The following is a 21,067-nucleotide window of genomic DNA, read 5'->3' as shown; positions in this document are numbered from 1 at the left end:
CAAGCGACGCTGAAAAAGGCAGTCGGCTCTGAGCTGTGGTGTAGTGAGGAGCTCTGTTAACGCGAACCTCCACGCTCGACCCACGTCACGGAACGCGATGCTGAAGTTTTTGGAGCAGCGTTATTCCATCAAATTTGCGGTAAAGCTTGGGAAATCGTCTACCGAAACTGTCGGTATGATTAACCAGGCTTACGGGGAGTCAGCCATGTCCAGAAACATGATCTTTCGGTGGCACAAGATGTTCGTGGAGGGCAGAGAAGAGGTCGACGACGAACCACGGCCTGGACGCCCATCAACGACACTCACCGACGAAAATGTGCGAAAAGTTCGCGATGTACTGAACTCTGATCGTCGTCTTAGTGTTCGGATGATAGCAGAGCAGTGTAATGTGCCAAAAACAATAGTGCCCGAGTCGCCCGCGTCCGGCCAGTGATCAAAAACATCTGGCGGCTGCATCACGACAATGCGCCATCTCACACCGCGCTTGTCGTGTCGGACTTCTTGGCCAAGCACGGTATGGCAACGCTGCCGCACCCGCCCTACAGCCCGGACTTGGCACCACCAGACTTCTTTCTGTTCCCGAAGATAAAGAGGAGTTTGAAAGGAACACGATATGGGACTTTGGACGCCGTCAAAGAGGCCGTGACGACGTGTCTTCGAGACGTTCCCGATGATGCCTTCGCGGGAGCGTTCCAGGAATGGGAACGCCGCTGGAACAAGTGTATCGACTCACAAGGATCCTATTTTGAGGAATATTAGCTTAAGATATGTAAAAGTGTGATACATTTTTTTTTCCTGAGCTCAGTACACTTATTTTCCGGACGAACCCTGTACAAGGCGGAAGGTAGAAAACAAGGCTTCCATTATGAAAGATAACTAAATGTTTATATTTTACTTGGGTAAGTATGGGTTCATTTTAAAATGGATATAAACTAGAACCAGGAAATTATGGTAATGATGCCTTTTGAACCAAGATTAAAGTTTGTATGAATACCAATCTGAAATGGCTAGTCAAGAACTAGAACAAAAAATTACTACATAACTATTATAACAGGTAATGAATGAAAGACAATGCATTTATTAGGAGTCAAAGTGATGTTTTATGAGCAGAAATTTGATATTTATATGATAATTGTTCATTAACTTAAAATATTTAACTAAAAATAAATTCAACAAGTAAGCTTGATAAATCAAGGCAACCATTTTCTGTGCCTAATGCTGGAAAAAATATTTATTGGTCTGTATTTTTCCAGCAAATCAGCTTGTGCTTATATTATAGGTCAAGGTTATACCCATGTATCCCTGGTCCATAATATGCAGGCATATTTTAGAGCATATTTGAAGTAAAAAAGTGCGACTTATGGTCTGGGAAATACATTAAGTAAAAGGGAGTAAGTTACAAGATAAAATATGAAATTAGGCTCTCGTCAACTCTACCTGCTCTAAAAAGGAATGGTGTTGAGAGTTTGCATGTAAGATTATATAAGTAGTTGATATTTTAGTACATTGTGATTAATGTTAAACATTTTTTCAGAGAAAATTAATTAAACAGCTGATGGATGCTCAATCAAAAAATGGTACTGAGGCAATTCGAACGTATCCTGGCCTCCTTTTTGACAAACGCATTTATACCAAAGCACTGTCATCTGAAGAGATAAGAAAGCAATTAATGTACACTGACATGTATTCTACTCGAATGAAGGTGAGTGAAGTGTGACATGTTGCTGATGCCTGCTCATTGAACTAAAAGTGGCTGGCATGATTTATTATATGGTCTTATGTTAGTGATATGATGAATTTTAAGTTTAAAGATGAGTAGAATTTGTGACCTTGTCATTATTAAATAAGCATTGAAAATTCATATTGCTCATGGCATTTTTTTCGTACTTTGTTAAAATATTTTCTTATTGGAGTATTGATGCATTTATAGATAAATTCATGAAGTTATAATATGTCATTATCTCCTCAAGACTGCTTTAGTTAGTTTTGTTTGTTCCTTTTCAAAAATAAGATCTTTTTACTATGCATATGTGGTGCTGGTTTCCTGTTCACTTAATGCTCACTCTCAATTCAATTTATGTATCATATTTATCTCCCTGACATCTGGTTTCAAAGGAATTTTTTTAGGTACTGGCTTAATCCTTTCCAATAATGAATCTCTCCTCAGTTCGCATCAAGCCACTTAACTGCCATCACCATCCTTCTTTGTGACAGCTGCAGTTCACACACCAGTCATACTGTCGCTTCTTCACACAATCCATCCCTCTTTCATATGTAACCCTTAGAAATTTCTGGATGGTGATCCTGATTGTGTTAAATCTCCTTCTTCTAAATGATACTCCTCTCTTTCTCACTATCTGCAGCAGCCAGGCACAGTATTTATTCCATGTTACGCAGGAGCATTTGATTAATCTCAATCTCTCCTGACATGCCTCATTTTCAACCACCCAAAGCACTCCCTCTCTTTATTTTCTCAGTGCTTTACCCTCCCTTACCCATTATGGAAAATGGTGAGATTCCTCTTTCTACCACTGATGAAAGGACTGTTTTCCACCCTCTCAATGCCCTCCTTATGGATTAACTTTTTGTGTTATCCTCAATATCTGTGTTGCTCAGGGTGTTTGTGCCATATTGGAGTACACATCTGCTCAAAAGGTGCATGAGTAACAGTAGGAGAATGTTAAAGACCTGTAAAGATGGGATAGAGCAACAAAACCAAAAAGTGTTTTGGATAGGAAATTGATATTAACTCTTAGTCATAATTAATTTTGAGTATTAATTTGACCAATATAAGGTGTTCTTGGGCAAGGTGATTGCATTGTAATTTTCATATTTTATTTTGTTTAGTACTGTGATTCAATATTGAGAATCCTGATGCCAGATGATGTTCGTCATTTGCTGATTGCAGAAGATGAATTGTCCCAAGCAGTGAGGTAATAATTATTTTTGTTTCCTCTAGTATTGTAGTTAGAGAATAGAAAAAGTGTTTTGAAAGGGCCAGTAACTGTAAATTCAAATTAATTATTTTTTCAGCTCTTATTGATGTACTAAAAAATGCACTGCACAATGAAATCAGTGACGTACGAAATCAGCCGGAAAACAGTGACATCATTTTTCTTTAGCCACTTTTTTCTGGAAAAATTTATTTCCCATATTATCTATACAAGTCTCCTGTCTTCAATATGATATTAATTCTCCTTAAGAGCTGGAAGGCTAGCAGGTGTGAGGTCAACTGCTAATTAATTTTTAGCCTGCAGCCAGCTTTGCTTGGAGAGTTTAAAAGGTTTTTTTTTCTTCAAAATAGCAATACCCCATGTAGGACCCTGCTAAAAGGGACTAAAAGGTGCTCTCGTAAAAATTGGAGACTAGGTAAAAATTCACAGCATTATTCAGTGCATGGAGTGCATGTGCTTTAAGAGTTGAAGATATTTCTGGCAGGTGGTTCTTTTCATTTTTCTTGGGAGTGCTGTTGTTTGAAGAGCCCGGGGACATTTGATCCAAGAGATGTATCACATGAATAATAATTAATCAAAGGCTCCTCCCAAAATGCTGCTCTCTCAGCTGTCTCCCAGAAAACTTGCATGGTGAATGAAGTCTTGAGTATATTAGTGGCTCCTCCGAATTAGTTAATACGTAATATGTGAGTCGTTCAAAAAGTTCTTAGAATAAAAATGGAAAAATGAACTTTTTTATTTTTCAAAATTATCTCCTTTAAGCTCGATTCACTTGTCTGTGTTTCTCAAACTTTTTTGATCCATCCTGAAAGTAGAATTTCATAAGGTCCTCAAAATAGGCATGTGTGTTTGCAATGGCCTCCTCGTTTGACATATGATCTTCTGCCATGCCATTTTTTCCGATTTGTAAATGAAAAAAAGTCACTGGGAGCCAAATCTGGTTAGTGCTGTGGGTGTTGTAATTATTCATGTTGTAATTTTAATTCCATAATTTTCTCAATAGAAATTATGCCAGTGTTCGCCTGTGCATTGTCTCGATGGAAGAGAATTTTTTCCTTTGCCAAATGAGGGCATTTTCCTGGATTTCATTGCTTTACTTGTGCAATAAGGATGCATAATACCCTCTATGTATTATTTTTACTTTTTGCGAGTAATCATTGTTAATAATTTCATATGCATCCCAAAAAACCATTGCCATCACTTTGTCAGTAGATTTCACCATCTTTGCCTACTTTGTAACTGAATCACTTTTAAAAACCTAATATTTCAACTGTTCCTTTGGCTCTAGAGTGTAGTAATGTATCCCTGTTTCATCCACAGTTACATATCAATGCAAAAACTTGTCAAGATTACCCTGAAAAGCACCAAACCAGCTGCAGAATTGACCCCACAATTTCATTTATTTTCCTCTAAAATCAAATGTGGCATCCTTGCTAGGATTTTTTCATGCCCAATTTTTCATATACGAGGCATGTTCATTAACCCTCTTAGTGCGGCGGGGATTTCAGGGGTACTAGTGAGAAGTGCGAAGCGTAATTTAAGAAAATGTATCACCTTAGGAAAAAAAACATTATGAAGTTATTTGTTTAGATATCCATATGCACTTTTTTTATTTTAAAATATAATAATGTAGTTAATAATGATGTAATACATTTACATCATCTGAATAATAAATGTAATTATTACAGTATCATAAATTTGAAGAATATTTTTTTAGCAATAATATTTCGATTTTTAGACACAAAACTAATATTTTTTTAAAAACATTTTTCAATTAAACTACGATATTTAAATATAATAAAGAATCAAAAAGACATCTAGAAAATATTATAAATAAATAAAGAAAAACCAGTGAGTTACAAATTTTTTTGTCAGCCTCTGCATAGTTCGATTTTGTTGAAAAGGCTGATCTCACTGAGTCAAATTGGGACTTTTCCCCTTTCCTTGAGATTGCGGAAATGTGCTTACAATCTAAAGGCAGAAAAAAACTAAGTTCTAACTCACAGAGAACTGCTGACAATGTAATCCATTACACTGGGCGCAATTGATTAGATACGACGGACGGCAAGAGAAACCAAAATGATTACAAAGCAGTGCTCTCATTTCCATCGTCTCAACAAAGTCTGAATAAGCAGGTATATATCAACACCACGACACCACAACACATTCAAGAGATTACAGATGAAAAAAGATTAGTAGCCTTTCAGTGGCTTTTCATAGTGGAAAAACTACTCAGAAAAAAAACGAGCAAACAATTAGGCTTAGCTTCCTGACATGTACAAAACTGAACGAAAAATTAAGGTAAGAATTATACTTTTTTAAAAGCATTTAAAATTGCTAATAAAAAATTTTAAAAATAGTTACGTAATTCTATGGATTTCAACCTATCGATAGCACAAAAACCATAAATTATTAAAGAAAAAACCATAAGTTACAACGATTTAAACAAAAGCCTACGCAAGAGCCGATATATCGGCCCGCCGCACTAAGAGGGTTAAGTACGGGCTGTTTGGTCAGAGGAAAAAATATACTTATATGAAACACATTTTATTGGCACTTCTGGTTAGCTACAAACCTACTTCACCTCTCTACATCATTGTCGTTCACTTCTAAGTATTTTTCGTACTGCTGCATCAGCTTCTTCAACCACTCTGCATAGAAGCTTGTGCGCCTGAAAGTTGAACCAATGGACAATGTCGTTCTTGAGTTCCTCTTTGGTTTCGAAACTTTGTCCACCGAGCCACTGTTTCAAGTGCAAGAAGAGGAAGTAGTCGCTAGGTGTAAGGTCAGGACTGTACTGTAAGGGGTCAAAGATTTCCTGATGAAAATGTTGAATTTTCTTATTGGTTTTGGCAGCAATGTGAGGACACGTGTGATCGTGGAGGAGAATTCTGCCAGATGACAGTTTCCCGCATCGTTTGTTTTAGATCGCACGTTTCAGTTTGTTGAGCATTTCGCAGTACACATCAGCTGCAATTGTTTCCCATGTTCCGTAAAATCCACTCAAAGAACACTGTTTATGTCCCAAAAAATGGTAGTCATCAATTTTCAGCTTGTGCACGGAGATTGTGAAACTTTTTCAGTTTTGGTGAATACGAATGCATCACAGCACTGTACGATTGCTGTTTTCTTTCTGGATTGATGTAGGATATCCACGTCTCGTCCCCAGTAACAATGCGAGAAAACAAGTCATCTCCATCTTGTTGGTAACGGCCCAAAAACTCGTCCACTGGACATTCTTTGCTCTTTGTGGTGGTTAGTGAGCATTTTTGGTACCCACCTTGCACACAATTTATGGTATCCGAGGTTTTCCATGACAATATTGTAGACAGTAGTGTGTCCAATTTGAGGAAATTGTTCAGCCAGGCCAGCCAGCCAGGTAATCGTCAATCGACGATCACATTGCAGTTTTTGTTCCACTTATGAAATAATTTCATCGGTGAGAATACTGGGCCTGCCACTTCGCTCTTCGTCATGGACATTTGTTCGTCCATTTTTAAAATCATGGCATCGTTGTCTAACCTTTCCTTAACTCATAACTGTAGGTCCATGAACTAGGCATAACTTCTGATGAATTTCAGCAGCCGACAATCCTTTGCATACAAGAATCGTATGTCAGAACGCACTTTACAGCTGGTGGGATGAACAATTGTCATGGACATTGTTGTTTGCATGCACAGATAAGCAAACGACTTCTGCAACAAAACAAATGCTGCTATAGCTTCTCAATGAATCAGTAGATGGTGCTGCAGGAGTAAAATTGTGTTCTGAAGCGCCAATATTTAAATATAAGCAAATGGCCCTTACTTTATGAATATGCCTCATAAAATTAAAAACACCCTACCTTGTGATATGTTTGTGGCCTTAACTATTTTGTGAACTTTGATTCATCTATCACTCAAAACCATATTGTGACTCTGTCGAATACTTTGGAAGACGTCACTTCCTCTGGACTTCCCTAAGGATGTTTAGAATTTGTAAATGGATGGCCATGCCCACGAATATACTTTATACTCATTTACCCAATTGTAAACAGTCGTAGACACAGAAGCATATATGCTATGAACTTGATCTAGCTTGACTTTAATCTCTTTCAGTTTTAAGCCTTTTAGTAGAAGTGTTTAATCACTGCATGTGGCTAATTTTTTTCAATTTACCAAATAAGCATTTGTTGCTTCAATCAACTATGCATAAAAGAAACCACTTGATAGATATAGCTGAAACTTGAATAGCAGAGTAGTGAGAGATGAAGTTTACTGAAAGCAAACCCTTTCTGATGTTACCAGCTCCATCTCTTAAATTTTCTAAGGAGTTAATGAATGACCCTCAGCAAATTTTATTAAATCAAGTGATATTCAATGTTTGTGATATGCTCCATGTGAAAACTCATTGCATTATTACTATTGGATTGTGAAGCAGGCATTCTTCTAGTGAATTGAAATCACATTTGTTTATTATTGAATAATTACCAAATTGAGTAGGGTTCAGTAGGAATGTTACATGAGGTTAATTATTACATTATTTCAGTCAGCATTTATGATGAAATAATTGTTTCATAAATCACCATTGAAAGCGTTATTATAATTTGCCTCAATGAAACTGTTGCTTCAGAATTATTTAAGGATTTATCAGCCTGTTAAAAGAGTTTCTTCAATTACCACTAAAACTAAAAAAGTTGTCTTTGCAGTTAGTATACTTTTTCATTGCAAACTCATAATTGAACTCATCAGTTATTGTAGCGATAATCCAAATGTAAAACCAAAGACTACTCTTTTTTTAGAACGTCTCTTTGAAATTAAGGATAGTGTTGATAATAATGCAAGAGAGGAATGTGGTAATTTTATTTCTAATGGAGCCTTACAAAGTGGGGAAGGTATAAATAGCTGAAATTGGACTACAGCGGAACCTCATAATGCAAGCATAATCCGTTCTGCAATTTTTATTGTAAAGCAAAACACTCATTCAGTGAAATAACTATTTGCATATAAATTAATTTAAAATATGAAAATGCATCTACGGCAAAAAAATTATGTACAAGGTTTATCCAACAAAAATTATGTATGCATGGTTTAGGATCATGGATTGTTTTTTATTTTTGCCATGAGTAGAACATTTACCGTAGTGACTTCATTGCGTTGAAGATCTGTGAATTGTAGAAAAATAAATTTTTCATTCAAGTTATGATCCATTTCACTATTGTTGCTCTGAAAACGTTAGTACTACATTTTAGAATAATGAAGTATGCAGTATGTTAACTAAAAGATAATATTTCATTCATTATGGCTTTAAAGGGAAAAAATCCTGCTCAGTGGTCAGAGCTTTTAAAATTTTTGACCTGCCATTTGGAGGAATTATGATTTCTATATTGACACTAATTAATTTTATTGTATTTAGCATTTTGTTAGAACTTCTGAAATGTATGAAAAAATTTCATAACAATATGTGTAGATATTTGCTTGAATATATTTGATGCTTCAAATGCTTTTATATATTATTTAAGTATTCAGGTCAGCTTTAAAAAAATCTCAGACAATACCTTATGGGAAACAATGTTTTGTTTAGATTTATTGTTCAATACTGTATTTTTATTTAATATTTATTTCCAGGTTTCATAGAGTTTACCCAGCTGTTGGAATGCACAAATATTACAAATTTTTTAATGGGCCCCGGTATTACAACATGCTTCATGAAGCATGGGAGAAGCACTATAGTAATGATCGAAAAGCAGGTGTGTTATATATATATATATATATGTATATATTTATATTTCCTAAGTTATTGATGCGACGAAGTTTTGACTTTCATAAATAAATAGATACTTTTTAAATGCAAGGCATTCATTTTCACTATACATTCAAACACCAACCATCCGATGTCCAATTATCCGATTGTTGGATGATTCATTTGTTGCAATGAGATGCATTCTGTCTCCTTCCATATACTCTTGTATCCTCCTCACCTTTCTCATTAAGGCAATTTAGTCACATAAATTATAAGCTTGTGCTTAACAAGATGGAAGCCTTAAGTGATCTCAGTCTTCTGAAGCATTGTTCCAACCTCTTACATTTGTAGCAAGTGACTATGTACCCTGCTTCAACTAATTTTTTAAAAAATCTTGTTTATATGATAAGTAAGATTTACAAAATCGGAGTCAATTATAAAAATACCTCTAAAAATCATTGGGAAGAAGTTCATGGGATGTACGTAGTATAAGCACCAGGGGTGGTCTAGGGTCGGCATTCAGGAAGGATATTGGGCTTCCTGGTGAAAATATCACACAGTGGTATGAGGAGACTGAAGTTTAGTAAAGAACTGAAGTTTAGTAGAAGTAAGAACAGCTTTGTTGAAATAAAATATAAATGGCATTTGGCTGGTCGGTAATTTTAAACAACAGGAAAAACATTGAAATGTTGTGCTCCTCAAACGATTGGAATAATTGCAAGGATTTGTGATGCATTTGCTGCCTTATATTTTGGGGGCCATAATTGGGCAACTCGATGAAAAATTTTCCATATTCTGCTTAAGTATTGGAACTTTCTCATAATGCAGAATTAATGCCTTTTCTACTCTTTTCTGGTCATTTGTTGTTGTTTTGATGTACACTTTTTCTTGCAGTTATTGTATAAATTTTCATAATATTGCTGCACTTAATTAATTGTAGGAATACAATGGGTAGGTGAGTAATAAAAGTGGGCTAATAATATTGAACTCCACTCAAGAATCAATTGCATATTTATAGCTTATATTTTTTTCTTTAATTTTCATTAAAAAGTAATAGTAGTGCCAATTTGGAATTCCTTTAAATTTTCAAGATGCCAAATTTTTGTTTTGATATCCGAGACTATTTTAATTGCATTTTAAGATCAATATTTGGATTCAGAGGATTTATAAAGTAGATGGAACGGAGAGATGGCTGTTACAAGAAGCCAGCCTGCCAGGCCAGCCAGCCAGGCACTGGTGCCTAATGAATAGCTGCCTGGGAAAGTTTGAGACGAGTAGTGCTCTGTATGCCTTGCCTGGCAGGCAGTTTGCTGGGTTACCAGCTAGATCGGGTCTAGCAGGTCTTGCATAATTAGTCATGAAAAGCCATGATACTTTTATGTCATCATCAATTTAGTATGCAGTGTTATATAAATTACTATGAAGTTTTTTCCCAACTATTTATAAGTGTTGTGTAATATAATATATTAATAATAATACTAATGACAATTTATAGATTCATGTAGATCTACAGAATAGTGTAATTTGTCGATCAAATTAATTGTCTCGAATGATTGACAGAAATCAATTTATTTCTCAGTTCTGGTTGGTGGTTCATCCTCGGGAACTAATATTGTAACTTTGCAGTCCACTGTATTTGTGTGAATATAGGTGATCCCATTTATTGTACAAAATGAGAAGAGAAATCAGTCTCCCGAGGGATTCTTTTGAGTAACTAGATAAAAGATTAGATGAGGATTTTATCACTAGTATCCCAGGAAGGTTTTAAAAAAATGGAGATACAATGGTCAGTTATAAATTACAGATGCTGGACTGGACTAATTCTTATGGTTGATTTAATTTACTCATTCATCCATGATATTATGCCAAGGGCTATTAAAGTTTGATTGATGCTGTCAGCTTTGTAGTTAGTTGCAGCCAGCAACTGACTCAAGTGGGAAAAGGGCATGTTTTACAGGGAAATCAAACACCCTGAGTTGGAAGAGTTATCTTGATGGGAAACTAATATGCTGCAGCAATCATGTATGCTGGCATCAATAGAAATCATCTTTTAGTGAAAAATACATTGAAAGCAGTGTGTCTGGCATTGAATGGCAGCTGCTTTGATGATTTCTCAACTCCTTGGCATTTTATTTTGCATTTTGAGGTTCAATGTCTACCAGGTACATGGAATTGAAACTGTGTCATTGAATTTATGCCAGCCGTTGTAGAAGCAGTGGAACTGTCAACTGCCTGATGATGTTCGTAGAATCCATTTAAATTGCACCAAAAATGGGGATTTTAATTTGTATTTTGACACAAAAATAGTTATTTCCTGGAAAGAAATCAGCAAAATGTTTATAGTTATAAATATGTGAAAGGTTATGTGCAAATATTTGCAGGACTTTAATAATTTCAATTTTTGTATTTACAAAATAAAAAGTATGTTGCATGAAAGGGCAGATTTCTTGGAAAGTAAACTTTTTCTGAAAGACTAGAAAGTGATGGGGGGCAATAGTTGGAAGGGAACAAAATTTGTTTATTCAAGAGCACTAGTGCTAGCAAAATAGTAGCCCTAGCAACCCTGTCATGCTGAAAATACACTTTCATCAATCAGCTGAATTATTTTGAAATTTTAATGTGGTTAAAAAAGTATCTATTAATTCAGAGATTGTGATTCGCTCAGACTGATAGGGTGGGAAATGGAATATTTGTACCCAACTGTCATTAAAAGATTTGTTTTTTAGGAATTGAACTTCTTCAAGACCTCTGCAGGAACCGGCTGCATCTGCGGACTCCTTTATCCATGTCCTCACTTAAGGTATTTAAAAGTTTTCTGATATACAATATTAGATCCATGGAAATAGACTAGGAGTATGTGTAATAATCTACAAAGGCCTGTTAGATTTCATAACTGCAGTATGTTGCATTCAGTTTCTCCATTTACAATCAGTTACTTCATATTTATTAAGATGTGTGATGGAAATGAAAGTCACTCTGTGATTTGAATGCTTTCTTTGCTACTTCAGCAATAACATTGTATTAATACATTGGTTTTTTTGTTCTTATGTCTTTGAAGAATAATAGGAAATTGAACTAATTATATATTATTAGCAAATTAATAAATTGAAATTTTATTATTGCCAACATCGCTTTGATTTTCCTGCTGGGCTGAGAAAAAGTCAAAAGAACATGACTTACTGTATTTAGTTCCACTATACATATTATCCAAAATCATGTTCTTATGTCAATTTTTTATTTTCTTATGTAATATTTTATTTTCTCTCTTCTATTGTGACTAATTTTGCTGAAGTTTTAATTGCGTTTTCATTTATTCTCTTTATTTTATTGAAATGAATGTTGACATTGTGCTGCATTTATTTTCCTCTGTTATTCTGTGTACTGTTTTGTAAAAAAGGCTCTAATTTTCTCTCTCTATGATATTCCACAAAAAAGGATGAATTGTTTGCTCTGTGGTGCAAAGTCTTGGCAGGTGCAGAACAGAGTGAGTGAGTAGAGTGCAGATGTAATGAAGGGAGAACTGAAACCAGTAGAAGGTCAATGAGTAGGAGACAATTGTAGAGGCAGATTGGAATAGACCTAGTCTTTTGTATTTAGCAATATGGTGCTAGATGTGTAGATTGTATAATGACAGTTTTCCCAATAGAGTTAGGCTGAGTTTAATCATCAAAATGAATTTTTTGTAGTGATTTTTTGGATTCGTTGAAAATTTTTCTTTGATGTTGAATAGGCTAGCATTGATGTGTCCTGATGCGATATGCTTTTGTGGTGTTACCTATTTCAAGAATTTGCTGATCTATTGTGGGAGTATGTCCTTTTCTGAATTGTAGGATTCATTTCTCTGTCATCATCTGAGACATGGATTTCTGAGTTGAATGAAATTTGATAATCTCACATGGTAAATGTTTAATACTTCTCTTAGGCTTTCAGTTTCACTAATGTAGGTCTCATTCTATGTAAGCATTACTTTCAATTTGCATCTCTTGAAGACAGTTATATTTTTAAATGGACAATGACATGCTGGAAAACAATGGATCTCAATACAAGTTTGGCAGAAAGTACTTGTTAATATCTTTTGATGGTTGGGTGGTTCTGAACAAAGTTGTGCATTTTTGTGTAATTCAACCCAATATCACATAGTTGACCTTGTCTTTTTGATTGCATCTGAGAAACATTGTGGGCTTAGAATGTATGATACTCAATGTATTGCATGGTTGTTATTTGTTTAAATTATAAACCTCCTTGAGGTTTCTGCTCCAAGTCACCATGCCTTAATTTAAAGTATACTATTTTCTTTTAATTTGGTGGTTAGCATTGAACATTTCAGCGACAGATATACATTTGTGATAACTATAACAGTTTTAGATAAAAAGCACACATTTCCAGTGATGAAATCCTTAACTTATGTGTTTTGTTCTCCTAATGCTTCAAGTATTTTTGTTAATGGATGTAGGTGAGCTTCACTCACTCCAGAGTTGACGGAAAATACAGTCCTTAATATTGAATCAAAGAAGGAATTTCTGACTTAAGTTTTTTTTCTTGCCTTAGTGATGCCTGCCTACTGAATTATGCAGGCATTCCAAATTTGGTCAGCTCTTGGGGTTATACTTGGCATCCTGCTTTTTTAAGTTTTATTTGATGATGCATAATATTGTATACATACATGCGTAGAGAATGAGAGGGAATGGTAGGAGAGGTGCTGCCTGTTTCTGTGATCTAGAGATGATCCACATACCTTATCATTGAATGTCAGATAATCAACGCTCTACTCTAAGTGTGTACCTACTGCATAAGGACATTTTTTCTAGTGTATAACACATAACTCATTGTGCAAGAATAATGCAATTCTCTGCTCATAGTCGAGGCCTTTGCTTATTTTGTTTAATACATTTTTTTCCTCTGTTGGTCAAAGATATTTTCCCTCTACTTTTATTAACCATCATGTTGTGTACCAGGATAAATAGAGTTAAAACTCACTTATAATCTCGATTTTTATTCTTGTGCCTCAGTGCCTGCTTAAACAGGCCTGGTGGTGGCGGGGAAACATCCTTGTCTGCCCTACCAGAGGTTGTGGGTTCAATTCCAGCCTGGGTGGGTTTTCCTCCACCTAGAGCTTGGTTGTTTGTAATGGTCTGTTTTTATATATATCATTATTAAAAGTCGATATGAAGGCTATAAAGTGCTGTTTTCAAATTAATGCTAACCAAAGAAATAAACTGAAATCAGTTAATCCATGAATATAAAAAATATATATTGAGAATCGAAAGTAGTAATTTAAGTAAACAAAAATAATATTTTATGTAGATCTGAATTGCTGAGAGATGATATTCCTTCATGTTGGGGTTCTTTAGTGCTAGCTGACACTCCATGTATATTGTAGCTCTGAGTTGGGCTAGGTGAGGCACATTTTAAACTTCTAGCAACTATTCCCACTTGTTTAGAACACAGAATCATATTCTTAAACTTGGCTATCTCAGGAGGCTGGTTTTTGGTATATTGTTAGCTGAATGAGTAATGTATTTGTGATATAAGTTTTATTGATTTAACTCTTAGTATTGCAGCAGCAGAAAGCTTTGTTTCTGGTTATTGGAATACTTTCCCCAAAGATTTCTTCACATTGAGGAAAAGTAAAAAGTCACTTGGGCTAAGTCTAAATTATAGAGATGGTGAGGAACACACTTAACATTGATATTTGTGAGATAATCATGATTTCGTGGTGGGTTTCACAGTGCCCACCATGCACAAATGTTTCATGTGCAATTTTTTTGTTACCAGCAAATGGGTGTTACCCAATGAAATGCTCGGGATTTCTGACAGTGCTCTTGTCATCATATGAGCTCTGTTTCCTCCTCCCTTTGAAATTGTTTGACCTTTGGAAATATTTTAAATCATATATTTTTAGTTTATTTTTCATTTAGTGCCCTGCAAGCCATCACTAGGGTGTATGGAAGGGGGTGATTACACAGCAGACTACCATCGGCCCAAAACATCTTTCCCTCCTAGCATGGTCAGTCAAACGTTATTTTATTCTGATCCCCCTATCATTTATGGGAAAAATGATATCTAAAATTTATCTGATCTGCACTTAATCTCTCAAATTTTATTGGCATGATCTCTCCTACGGTAATACAATGAGGCCAATAACACATTGTCAACATCATTGCTAAAGAGACATCCTTCAAATTTGTGCATGAGATTTAATTTTTAATTTAGTCTTCATTCCATGAGTGAATCCCAACCCAGATCCTCTAATAATTTTGATACACTACACAGTTTATCATAACATTTCACAAATCTGGCTCCTCTATGCTACATGTGATCCAATTCCGCAATCATTCCAACCTCATGAGGATCCCATATACTAGCAGTGTATTCTAAATGAGGACTAACAAAGTGAAAGATAGTATTTTTGTTTAACCTTTTCATCACATTTACTCAGTACTCTTCTAATAAATCACAATTTTTTGTTAGCTTGTCCACATATTCCCCGTTATTTGTATGTGTCTATGTATATCTGTGCGATATTGAAGAATGGACTCTTCAGTTCAAATTGCACTTGCTGCTGTTGACACAACACTGGAGTAAATTAATAAATTCTGTAGGACTTATACATACACATTAGCAATATAGCAGAATTTATTGAACGTTGAAGTAGGACTTTTAGACTGCCAGTATGTATGAAGCAAAATTAGGGGTTTTCAATAGTCTGAACCATCCCTCGTGTTTAATGGAAAGTTGCCACAACAGTTTATACTAGTATTCTCAGTCTGTTGAGCATAACGTCCCCTGCTTATTATTACGACTCGAATAGCTCCTATGAATATATATTGAGTAAAATTGGCATCATTGATTTTTGATTAGTGTTAACTAATTAGAATCTTACATGCAGAAAAGAGGCTACATATCGTAACATAATCTTTTATTTATCCAACTTCAAGATTTTATTTTATAATCCCATCAGCCAAATTATTGGGCCTGCTTGAATTCCAAATATCAAATTTAATAGAATAATATTTTTATATGTGAACCAAATGCGTAACTTGTCCAGCAAACTCGTACAATGTCCAGGGATTACTGAAGAAAGAAGTGCCCCTTCATAGGGTAATTGACTGTCTTGTTATGCTTTGTTGATTTCAGTATTGTTTGTATCATTTATGTTTTATTGTTTTTATTTATAAATTGAATGATGTAAATGTAGATTGCAAATGAAATGGAAAAAATGCCCAAAATGTTGTAAATAATGGTCACCATTTTATGTCCTCCAGTCATGTATCATTTGGAACAATTTCACTAGCCCAAAACGGTCTCGCAGCTATAACTTTTTTCATCTAATAATATGGTTGGGTACTTAATCTTAGTAAAAGAACGTTGCACTTTTTTGCATCTAAAACATGTAAAGGGCATGTGGGTATTCATTGTTGATATTTTCTTTCATGGTATGTTTGTCGTATTGGTTGGATCCAATACCAGTCATTGAATGCAAAGTTGTTGCATCCCCAAAAATGTTTAGTCTTAATTTCCTGTGACATGGCTTTTGGTCTATTGGTGACTGAAAAAATGTAGACTTTCACCAGTCATGTTTTTCCTCTTGTTTCAGCAAATTAAAACACTCATCATCTGATTAAAAAATGATAAAGCCATTTGTTGAAACAGCCGCTGAAGTCTTCGAATCAGCCCATGTAAATTTTTAATTTTCTGCATTAGCGGTGTCCATTTAACAAATAAGCAAAACATTCTATTCATAAAGAAGCTCACCACTCCGCTGTAATATACTTTCCATGTCCCGAAGATGGCAGCCAATGGAAATGGCCATACTTTAAATGCTCCATATCTCATTTTAAATAAAAATTTAATTCTGAAACTTTAGCAGAAGCAGTTATTTTCACATGTCTTAGTTTTAGAGCATTATTGTTGACTCTATACTTTTGAGTGCAATCCTTCCCATTAGACCATCAATAAGAAAGATTTTTACTCTGGTTGTTAAAAATCTCTCCAGCAGTATAATTTAGCTCACTGAGCTCACTTTTTCTTTCTGTATGATGATGCTGTAAATTTGAGTCTTGCAACATTTAAATTGAACAATCACTTCGAATTTCATCCTCACTGACCATTTAAATGGCATTTATCTTGTTCTTAAAATTAAAAAAATATCAGTTTTTATCCATGGATCTGTGAAAAAACTGAATGCCTTTTCAGTGTATAAAAATGAAAAATCCTTTGATTGGGAGAAAAATCTTGTTTTGTCAATGTGTTGAAATCTCGTATTGTAAAAATTTGTATATTTCAAAGACACCTCGGAACATATTCCTTGCACTAAATGAGACTTTATTCTTAATTAATTTCTCTTAAAATGGGCATCTTTCCTTTGCAAGTTGTTTTTGGAAAATTACATAAAAAGTCTTTCAAATGTTTTCATTGTAATTTAGTTTGCTGAGGTTTACTGAGTTCTTAATTAGTGTATTGGATGACCGGAATGTGTTAAGCATATCTGTACTGAGTAATCATTGAGCAGCTTCAGCAGCTATCAAGTCACCTCTTTGTTGTCCAGCTCTTCTGTTATCCTTTGTCTCCAAGTCTCAGATTTTAACCTCTTTTAAGTTTTGCGGATAGATAATACTATATGGATATTTTATGTAAACATTGAGCTCCAGAGTGCAGGAAGAAAAATTGATTCTTCCTGATATTTTAACATTCATAATGATTGGTAGGTGTTGCGTCATAGTTTTCTAAGAAAGTTGCATGTTTAGTTCGATACTTTTGGTCTGTGTCTCAGATTTGAAATTTTTTTGGAAATTTCAATGTGACCATATTTTAAAGTGGAAGCTTAGAAATATGTCCATCATGGTTATCAACTCATCGAAGGGTTTTGATAGGGGGTTCACCCTGATCAAGCTTGTGTGAAATTCACTTATTAATGCTAGTAGGCAAGTTCCTTTGTCTGTTCCACCTTTTGGCATTTAACAAAGTTTTTTGAGAAAGTTTAAGAAAGTAACTTTGCTCAAATTTTAGATGGTCCCAAGGCATCACGCAGGATTTGGCCCCTCAAGACAGTAGCCCAAAGCTCTAGGCTACCATACTTCCATGATGAATTCAGGAGCCTGAAATATTTCAAGTTACATTTTTATGGGTTAATTTTAGCTCTTCCTGTGTATCTCATTGAATTGAAGATTTTTGATAGTTTCTCTTTCTATATTTTGGCAGCATGTGACGGTGAAGGTTTTTATTCCATCTTATTGTTCAGATGCATTAAACTAAGTGGGGCAGATCTTGTCCATATCACCATATGCTCCAGAAATATAATAGGGCATAGGCTCTCATCATTAAGTGCCAATTACGAGGTGTGAAGAGAAAATGGCATGAAGGAATTTTAATGATCAGATTATAGATCTAATGGAAAATCTCTTCTTTACAAAAATCCTTGGACTTACCTTATCTTTGATTCCTACATTTTATGAAACTGCTTTTTGTTCGGATAATTAGTGACTGTATACATACTAGATGATTTGTATGTATTTATGAAAGTAGGTGTGTTTATAGAGTTGGTGTTAAAATGGTTTGATTGTTTTTTAGAAAATAAGTCTAAAAGAAATGTAAAGTAATTAACACGGTATTTATGTCATTGTGGAAAAATACAATTGGTTTTTGTTGCATAGAAAGTATTAGCTTCCAGGTTGTTTGATGAACAGTGAGTCCTCATTTAACATCTTGTTATTTTCTCAATTGTGCCAGCATTGTCAGTTTTTAATTTGGTGGCGTTTCTCATCAACATCAAGAAAGTATGAGTTTTAATAGGTTGAACAAACTCTAGTCATCTTTTTATGCAGAAGTAGTAGTTTCCTTAACTACATGAATTAAACAATTCTTGTTCTTTTGTGTATTGGTCTAAAAAAGTTAATTTCATTTTCATGTGGCTTCTTATTGAATACACTATATAGATGAGTCAGAAGATGATGAAAATACAGCCATCCCTCACTTGACTAACATTTTGACTGTTTCCTCATGGTAAATATTTATGATGTAATTGATCCTATTTGTAAGTAGAAGCCATAATGCTAAGCATCATAGCATCTGAACTATTAAAATACATCAAACAGAGTTTGATTGTGTAAATAGTTAATGTAATTGGAAAGTATGAATAATTTCATTGTCAAATGTGTGATAACTAGTGCAGAAAAAATGCATGTTTACAGATTAAATGTGAATCACCCATTTGAACAAAGTTTATATACTTTTGTATTGACAATTATGAAAAGCCATTTTTATTAAAAAATTTCGATCTCCACTCTTCTACTGTTAGAAAAATGCCCGAAATCATCCAGAACAGTTGTTTGTAGAAATAATTATCCCTCCTAATAAATCACCATTTTTGCATGATATCAACATATTTATGCATAGGCTATATTTTACAAATCGATCAAGTGAAATGCTTAAATAAAAGTTTTGAGGGAAGGATATTATATTGCAAAATAAAATAATCTTGAAATATATTTTTAAAGCTTGACATTGTTAATAATACCTGGAGGCGGGTACATTTTTGAGCAATGATAAAATATATAACTAATCAGAGGATCAAGAAGTTATCAAAATAAAATGTCACTTCTTTATTTGGCTCTTTCAAAAAAATATTTCTAAATTTGCCATTATTTTGGTCTACAGAGTGAATATAAATAATTCATATATGTTATAATGGGCTCTAGGGACATAATAGACCAGTTGTTAGAGCTCTAGGCTCTAGACAGAGGCCCCTGGTTTGATTCTGGGTGATACCTGTGGGCACCGTCAGCTTAACCCAAGATGTGTGGGTACTAGATCTTCCTAGGAAACCACAAGTGGCAGAGGGAAGTGAACTGCCCACAATACCATGATATGTGGTTTTTGCGTGTGATTGGGCTTAGTATTGGGTGAGCATTAATTAATGTGTGTAATTTATCATGGTGCTGATAGGTTTGACTGTGTATTTTTAGCATGAATATGGTGATTTCCACCTTACTTTTCCTGCCAATATGGGCAAAATATGAGGGCTCTATCCAGTGAAATAGGGTTTTGATCAAATTTGTGATATTCTTGTTCATCATAGCCATTGCAATCATCCATTTCCATTGAATTTCCCCAATATTGATCAGCTCAAAAGTGGCTTATACATGTGGTTTAATGAAGGGTTGAAGTTTTCCCATTTTTAAAACTATAGCCAATAGAAGTTTTAATAAATGGTAAAGTAAAAAATAAGCTTTTTTGTGGCTACTGTTTTAAGTAAAAGTGGACCAGGTATAAATTGAGAATTCCTCTTTTCTGAAGGATGATAATATTGAAATAAAATTAATAAACCAAAATAATTAATGCACTAAAGTATGTTACAAAATAGTATTCATTTCTGCATTTGGTACTACACGTTTATCTGTCAAGGGAAGAATGGCTGTACATGGTAAAAACTCTTGTCAGTTGAAATATTTGTCCCTCCAGAAGGATTTACTTAGAATCCTAGCAAATCAATCTTTGATTTTAATTATGTAAGTGGATCAATTTCAAAATGATATTTTTGAATTTCAGATTAGTGTGAAAATAATTTATATCCTTTCATTGAAATGATGTTTAATAAGGACTCACTCAGAATAGTTAGAACTTTTTGTTTCATAACAAATCATCACCCTGTGTTCAAATACATTTAAAGGAAGACTCCATGATATTAGAGTATTAGAGTATGAAGAATTCTATAGAATATAATATATAGATGTATATTTTTTTTGTTATCTGCTGTGGAGTATTATTTTCTATGGTGTTAGCTAAATGGAACATTGATTCAGTAAATATTAGCAAAATAGAAATATTTGTGTACATACAAAATTGGTTTCAGTAGCATGTGTACTGCCTAAATAATCTTTGGCACAAATAATATTGATGGGATAAATTGAAAATGTATGTATTCTAATAACTTATGTGTGTACAACCATGTATTTGTGGTTTGCTTCTGAGTCTTAAGGTAGGAAAGTGTTGTTTTAATACAATTTTTGTGTTGCCATGTTTGATGTGTACCCTAATTACATTATTTTGACCAGTCTTCTTCTTAAGTAGTTGCTTTACAAGTCAGTCCAGGTGGTTTTTCCGTTGTTAATATTCAGTTTTGTTAATTTTGTCATTTGAATGGAAAATAATAACTTCCCTATCACTTTCAGTATGGTGCTAAGGTGATTAAAGCTAGAGAAGTGTTAAATCAAAGATCTGAGCGCACTCTGAAGAAACTCAAGGATGAAGCCAATAGGAAGAAAACTGATGAATCAAATAATAAAAAACATCCGAAGGAACGCTTATCTCTGAAAATTAGAAAACGCTCCAATTTAGCGTCAACATCTTTTAGGTAAGTGCATTTGATTTTTCATTTTGGAATAATGAATTTC

General features: G+C 34.4%; 1 protein-coding gene across 7 annotated transcripts in view; it reads left to right on the top strand.

Moving 5' to 3' along the window:
* The window catches only part of LOC139685696 (tubulin monoglutamylase TTLL4-like), a 75,182-nt gene that overhangs the window by 38,730 nt on the left and 15,385 nt on the right, over positions 1-21,067 (top strand). For 5 of the 7 annotated variants that reach the window (XM_071582694.1, XM_071582693.1, XM_071582696.1 and 2 more), the window contains 5 exons: positions 1,535-1,702; positions 2,848-2,933; positions 8,561-8,682; positions 11,402-11,475; positions 20,846-21,027. In XM_071582694.1, the coding sequence (XP_071438795.1) occupies positions 1,535-1,702; positions 2,848-2,933; positions 8,561-8,682; positions 11,402-11,475; positions 20,846-21,027 (632 nt within the window). Of the gene's footprint in view, positions 1-1,534; positions 1,703-2,847; positions 2,934-8,560; positions 8,683-11,401; positions 11,476-12,110; positions 12,160-14,593; positions 14,683-20,845; positions 21,028-21,067 lie in introns of those variants that run through there. The other 2 variants (XR_011700214.1, XM_071582699.1) reach the window with 2 other exon arrangements.

This window comes from Hetaerina americana, unplaced genomic scaffold (assembly GCF_022747635.1).
Source record: "Hetaerina americana unplaced genomic scaffold, ioHetAmer1.1.p SCAF_12, whole genome shotgun sequence".
Classification (NCBI taxonomy): Eukaryota; Metazoa; Arthropoda; class Insecta; order Odonata; family Calopterygidae; genus Hetaerina; species Hetaerina americana.
The sequence above is the reverse complement of the archived record's forward strand: the minus strand, read 5'-3'. Positions and strand labels throughout refer to the sequence as shown.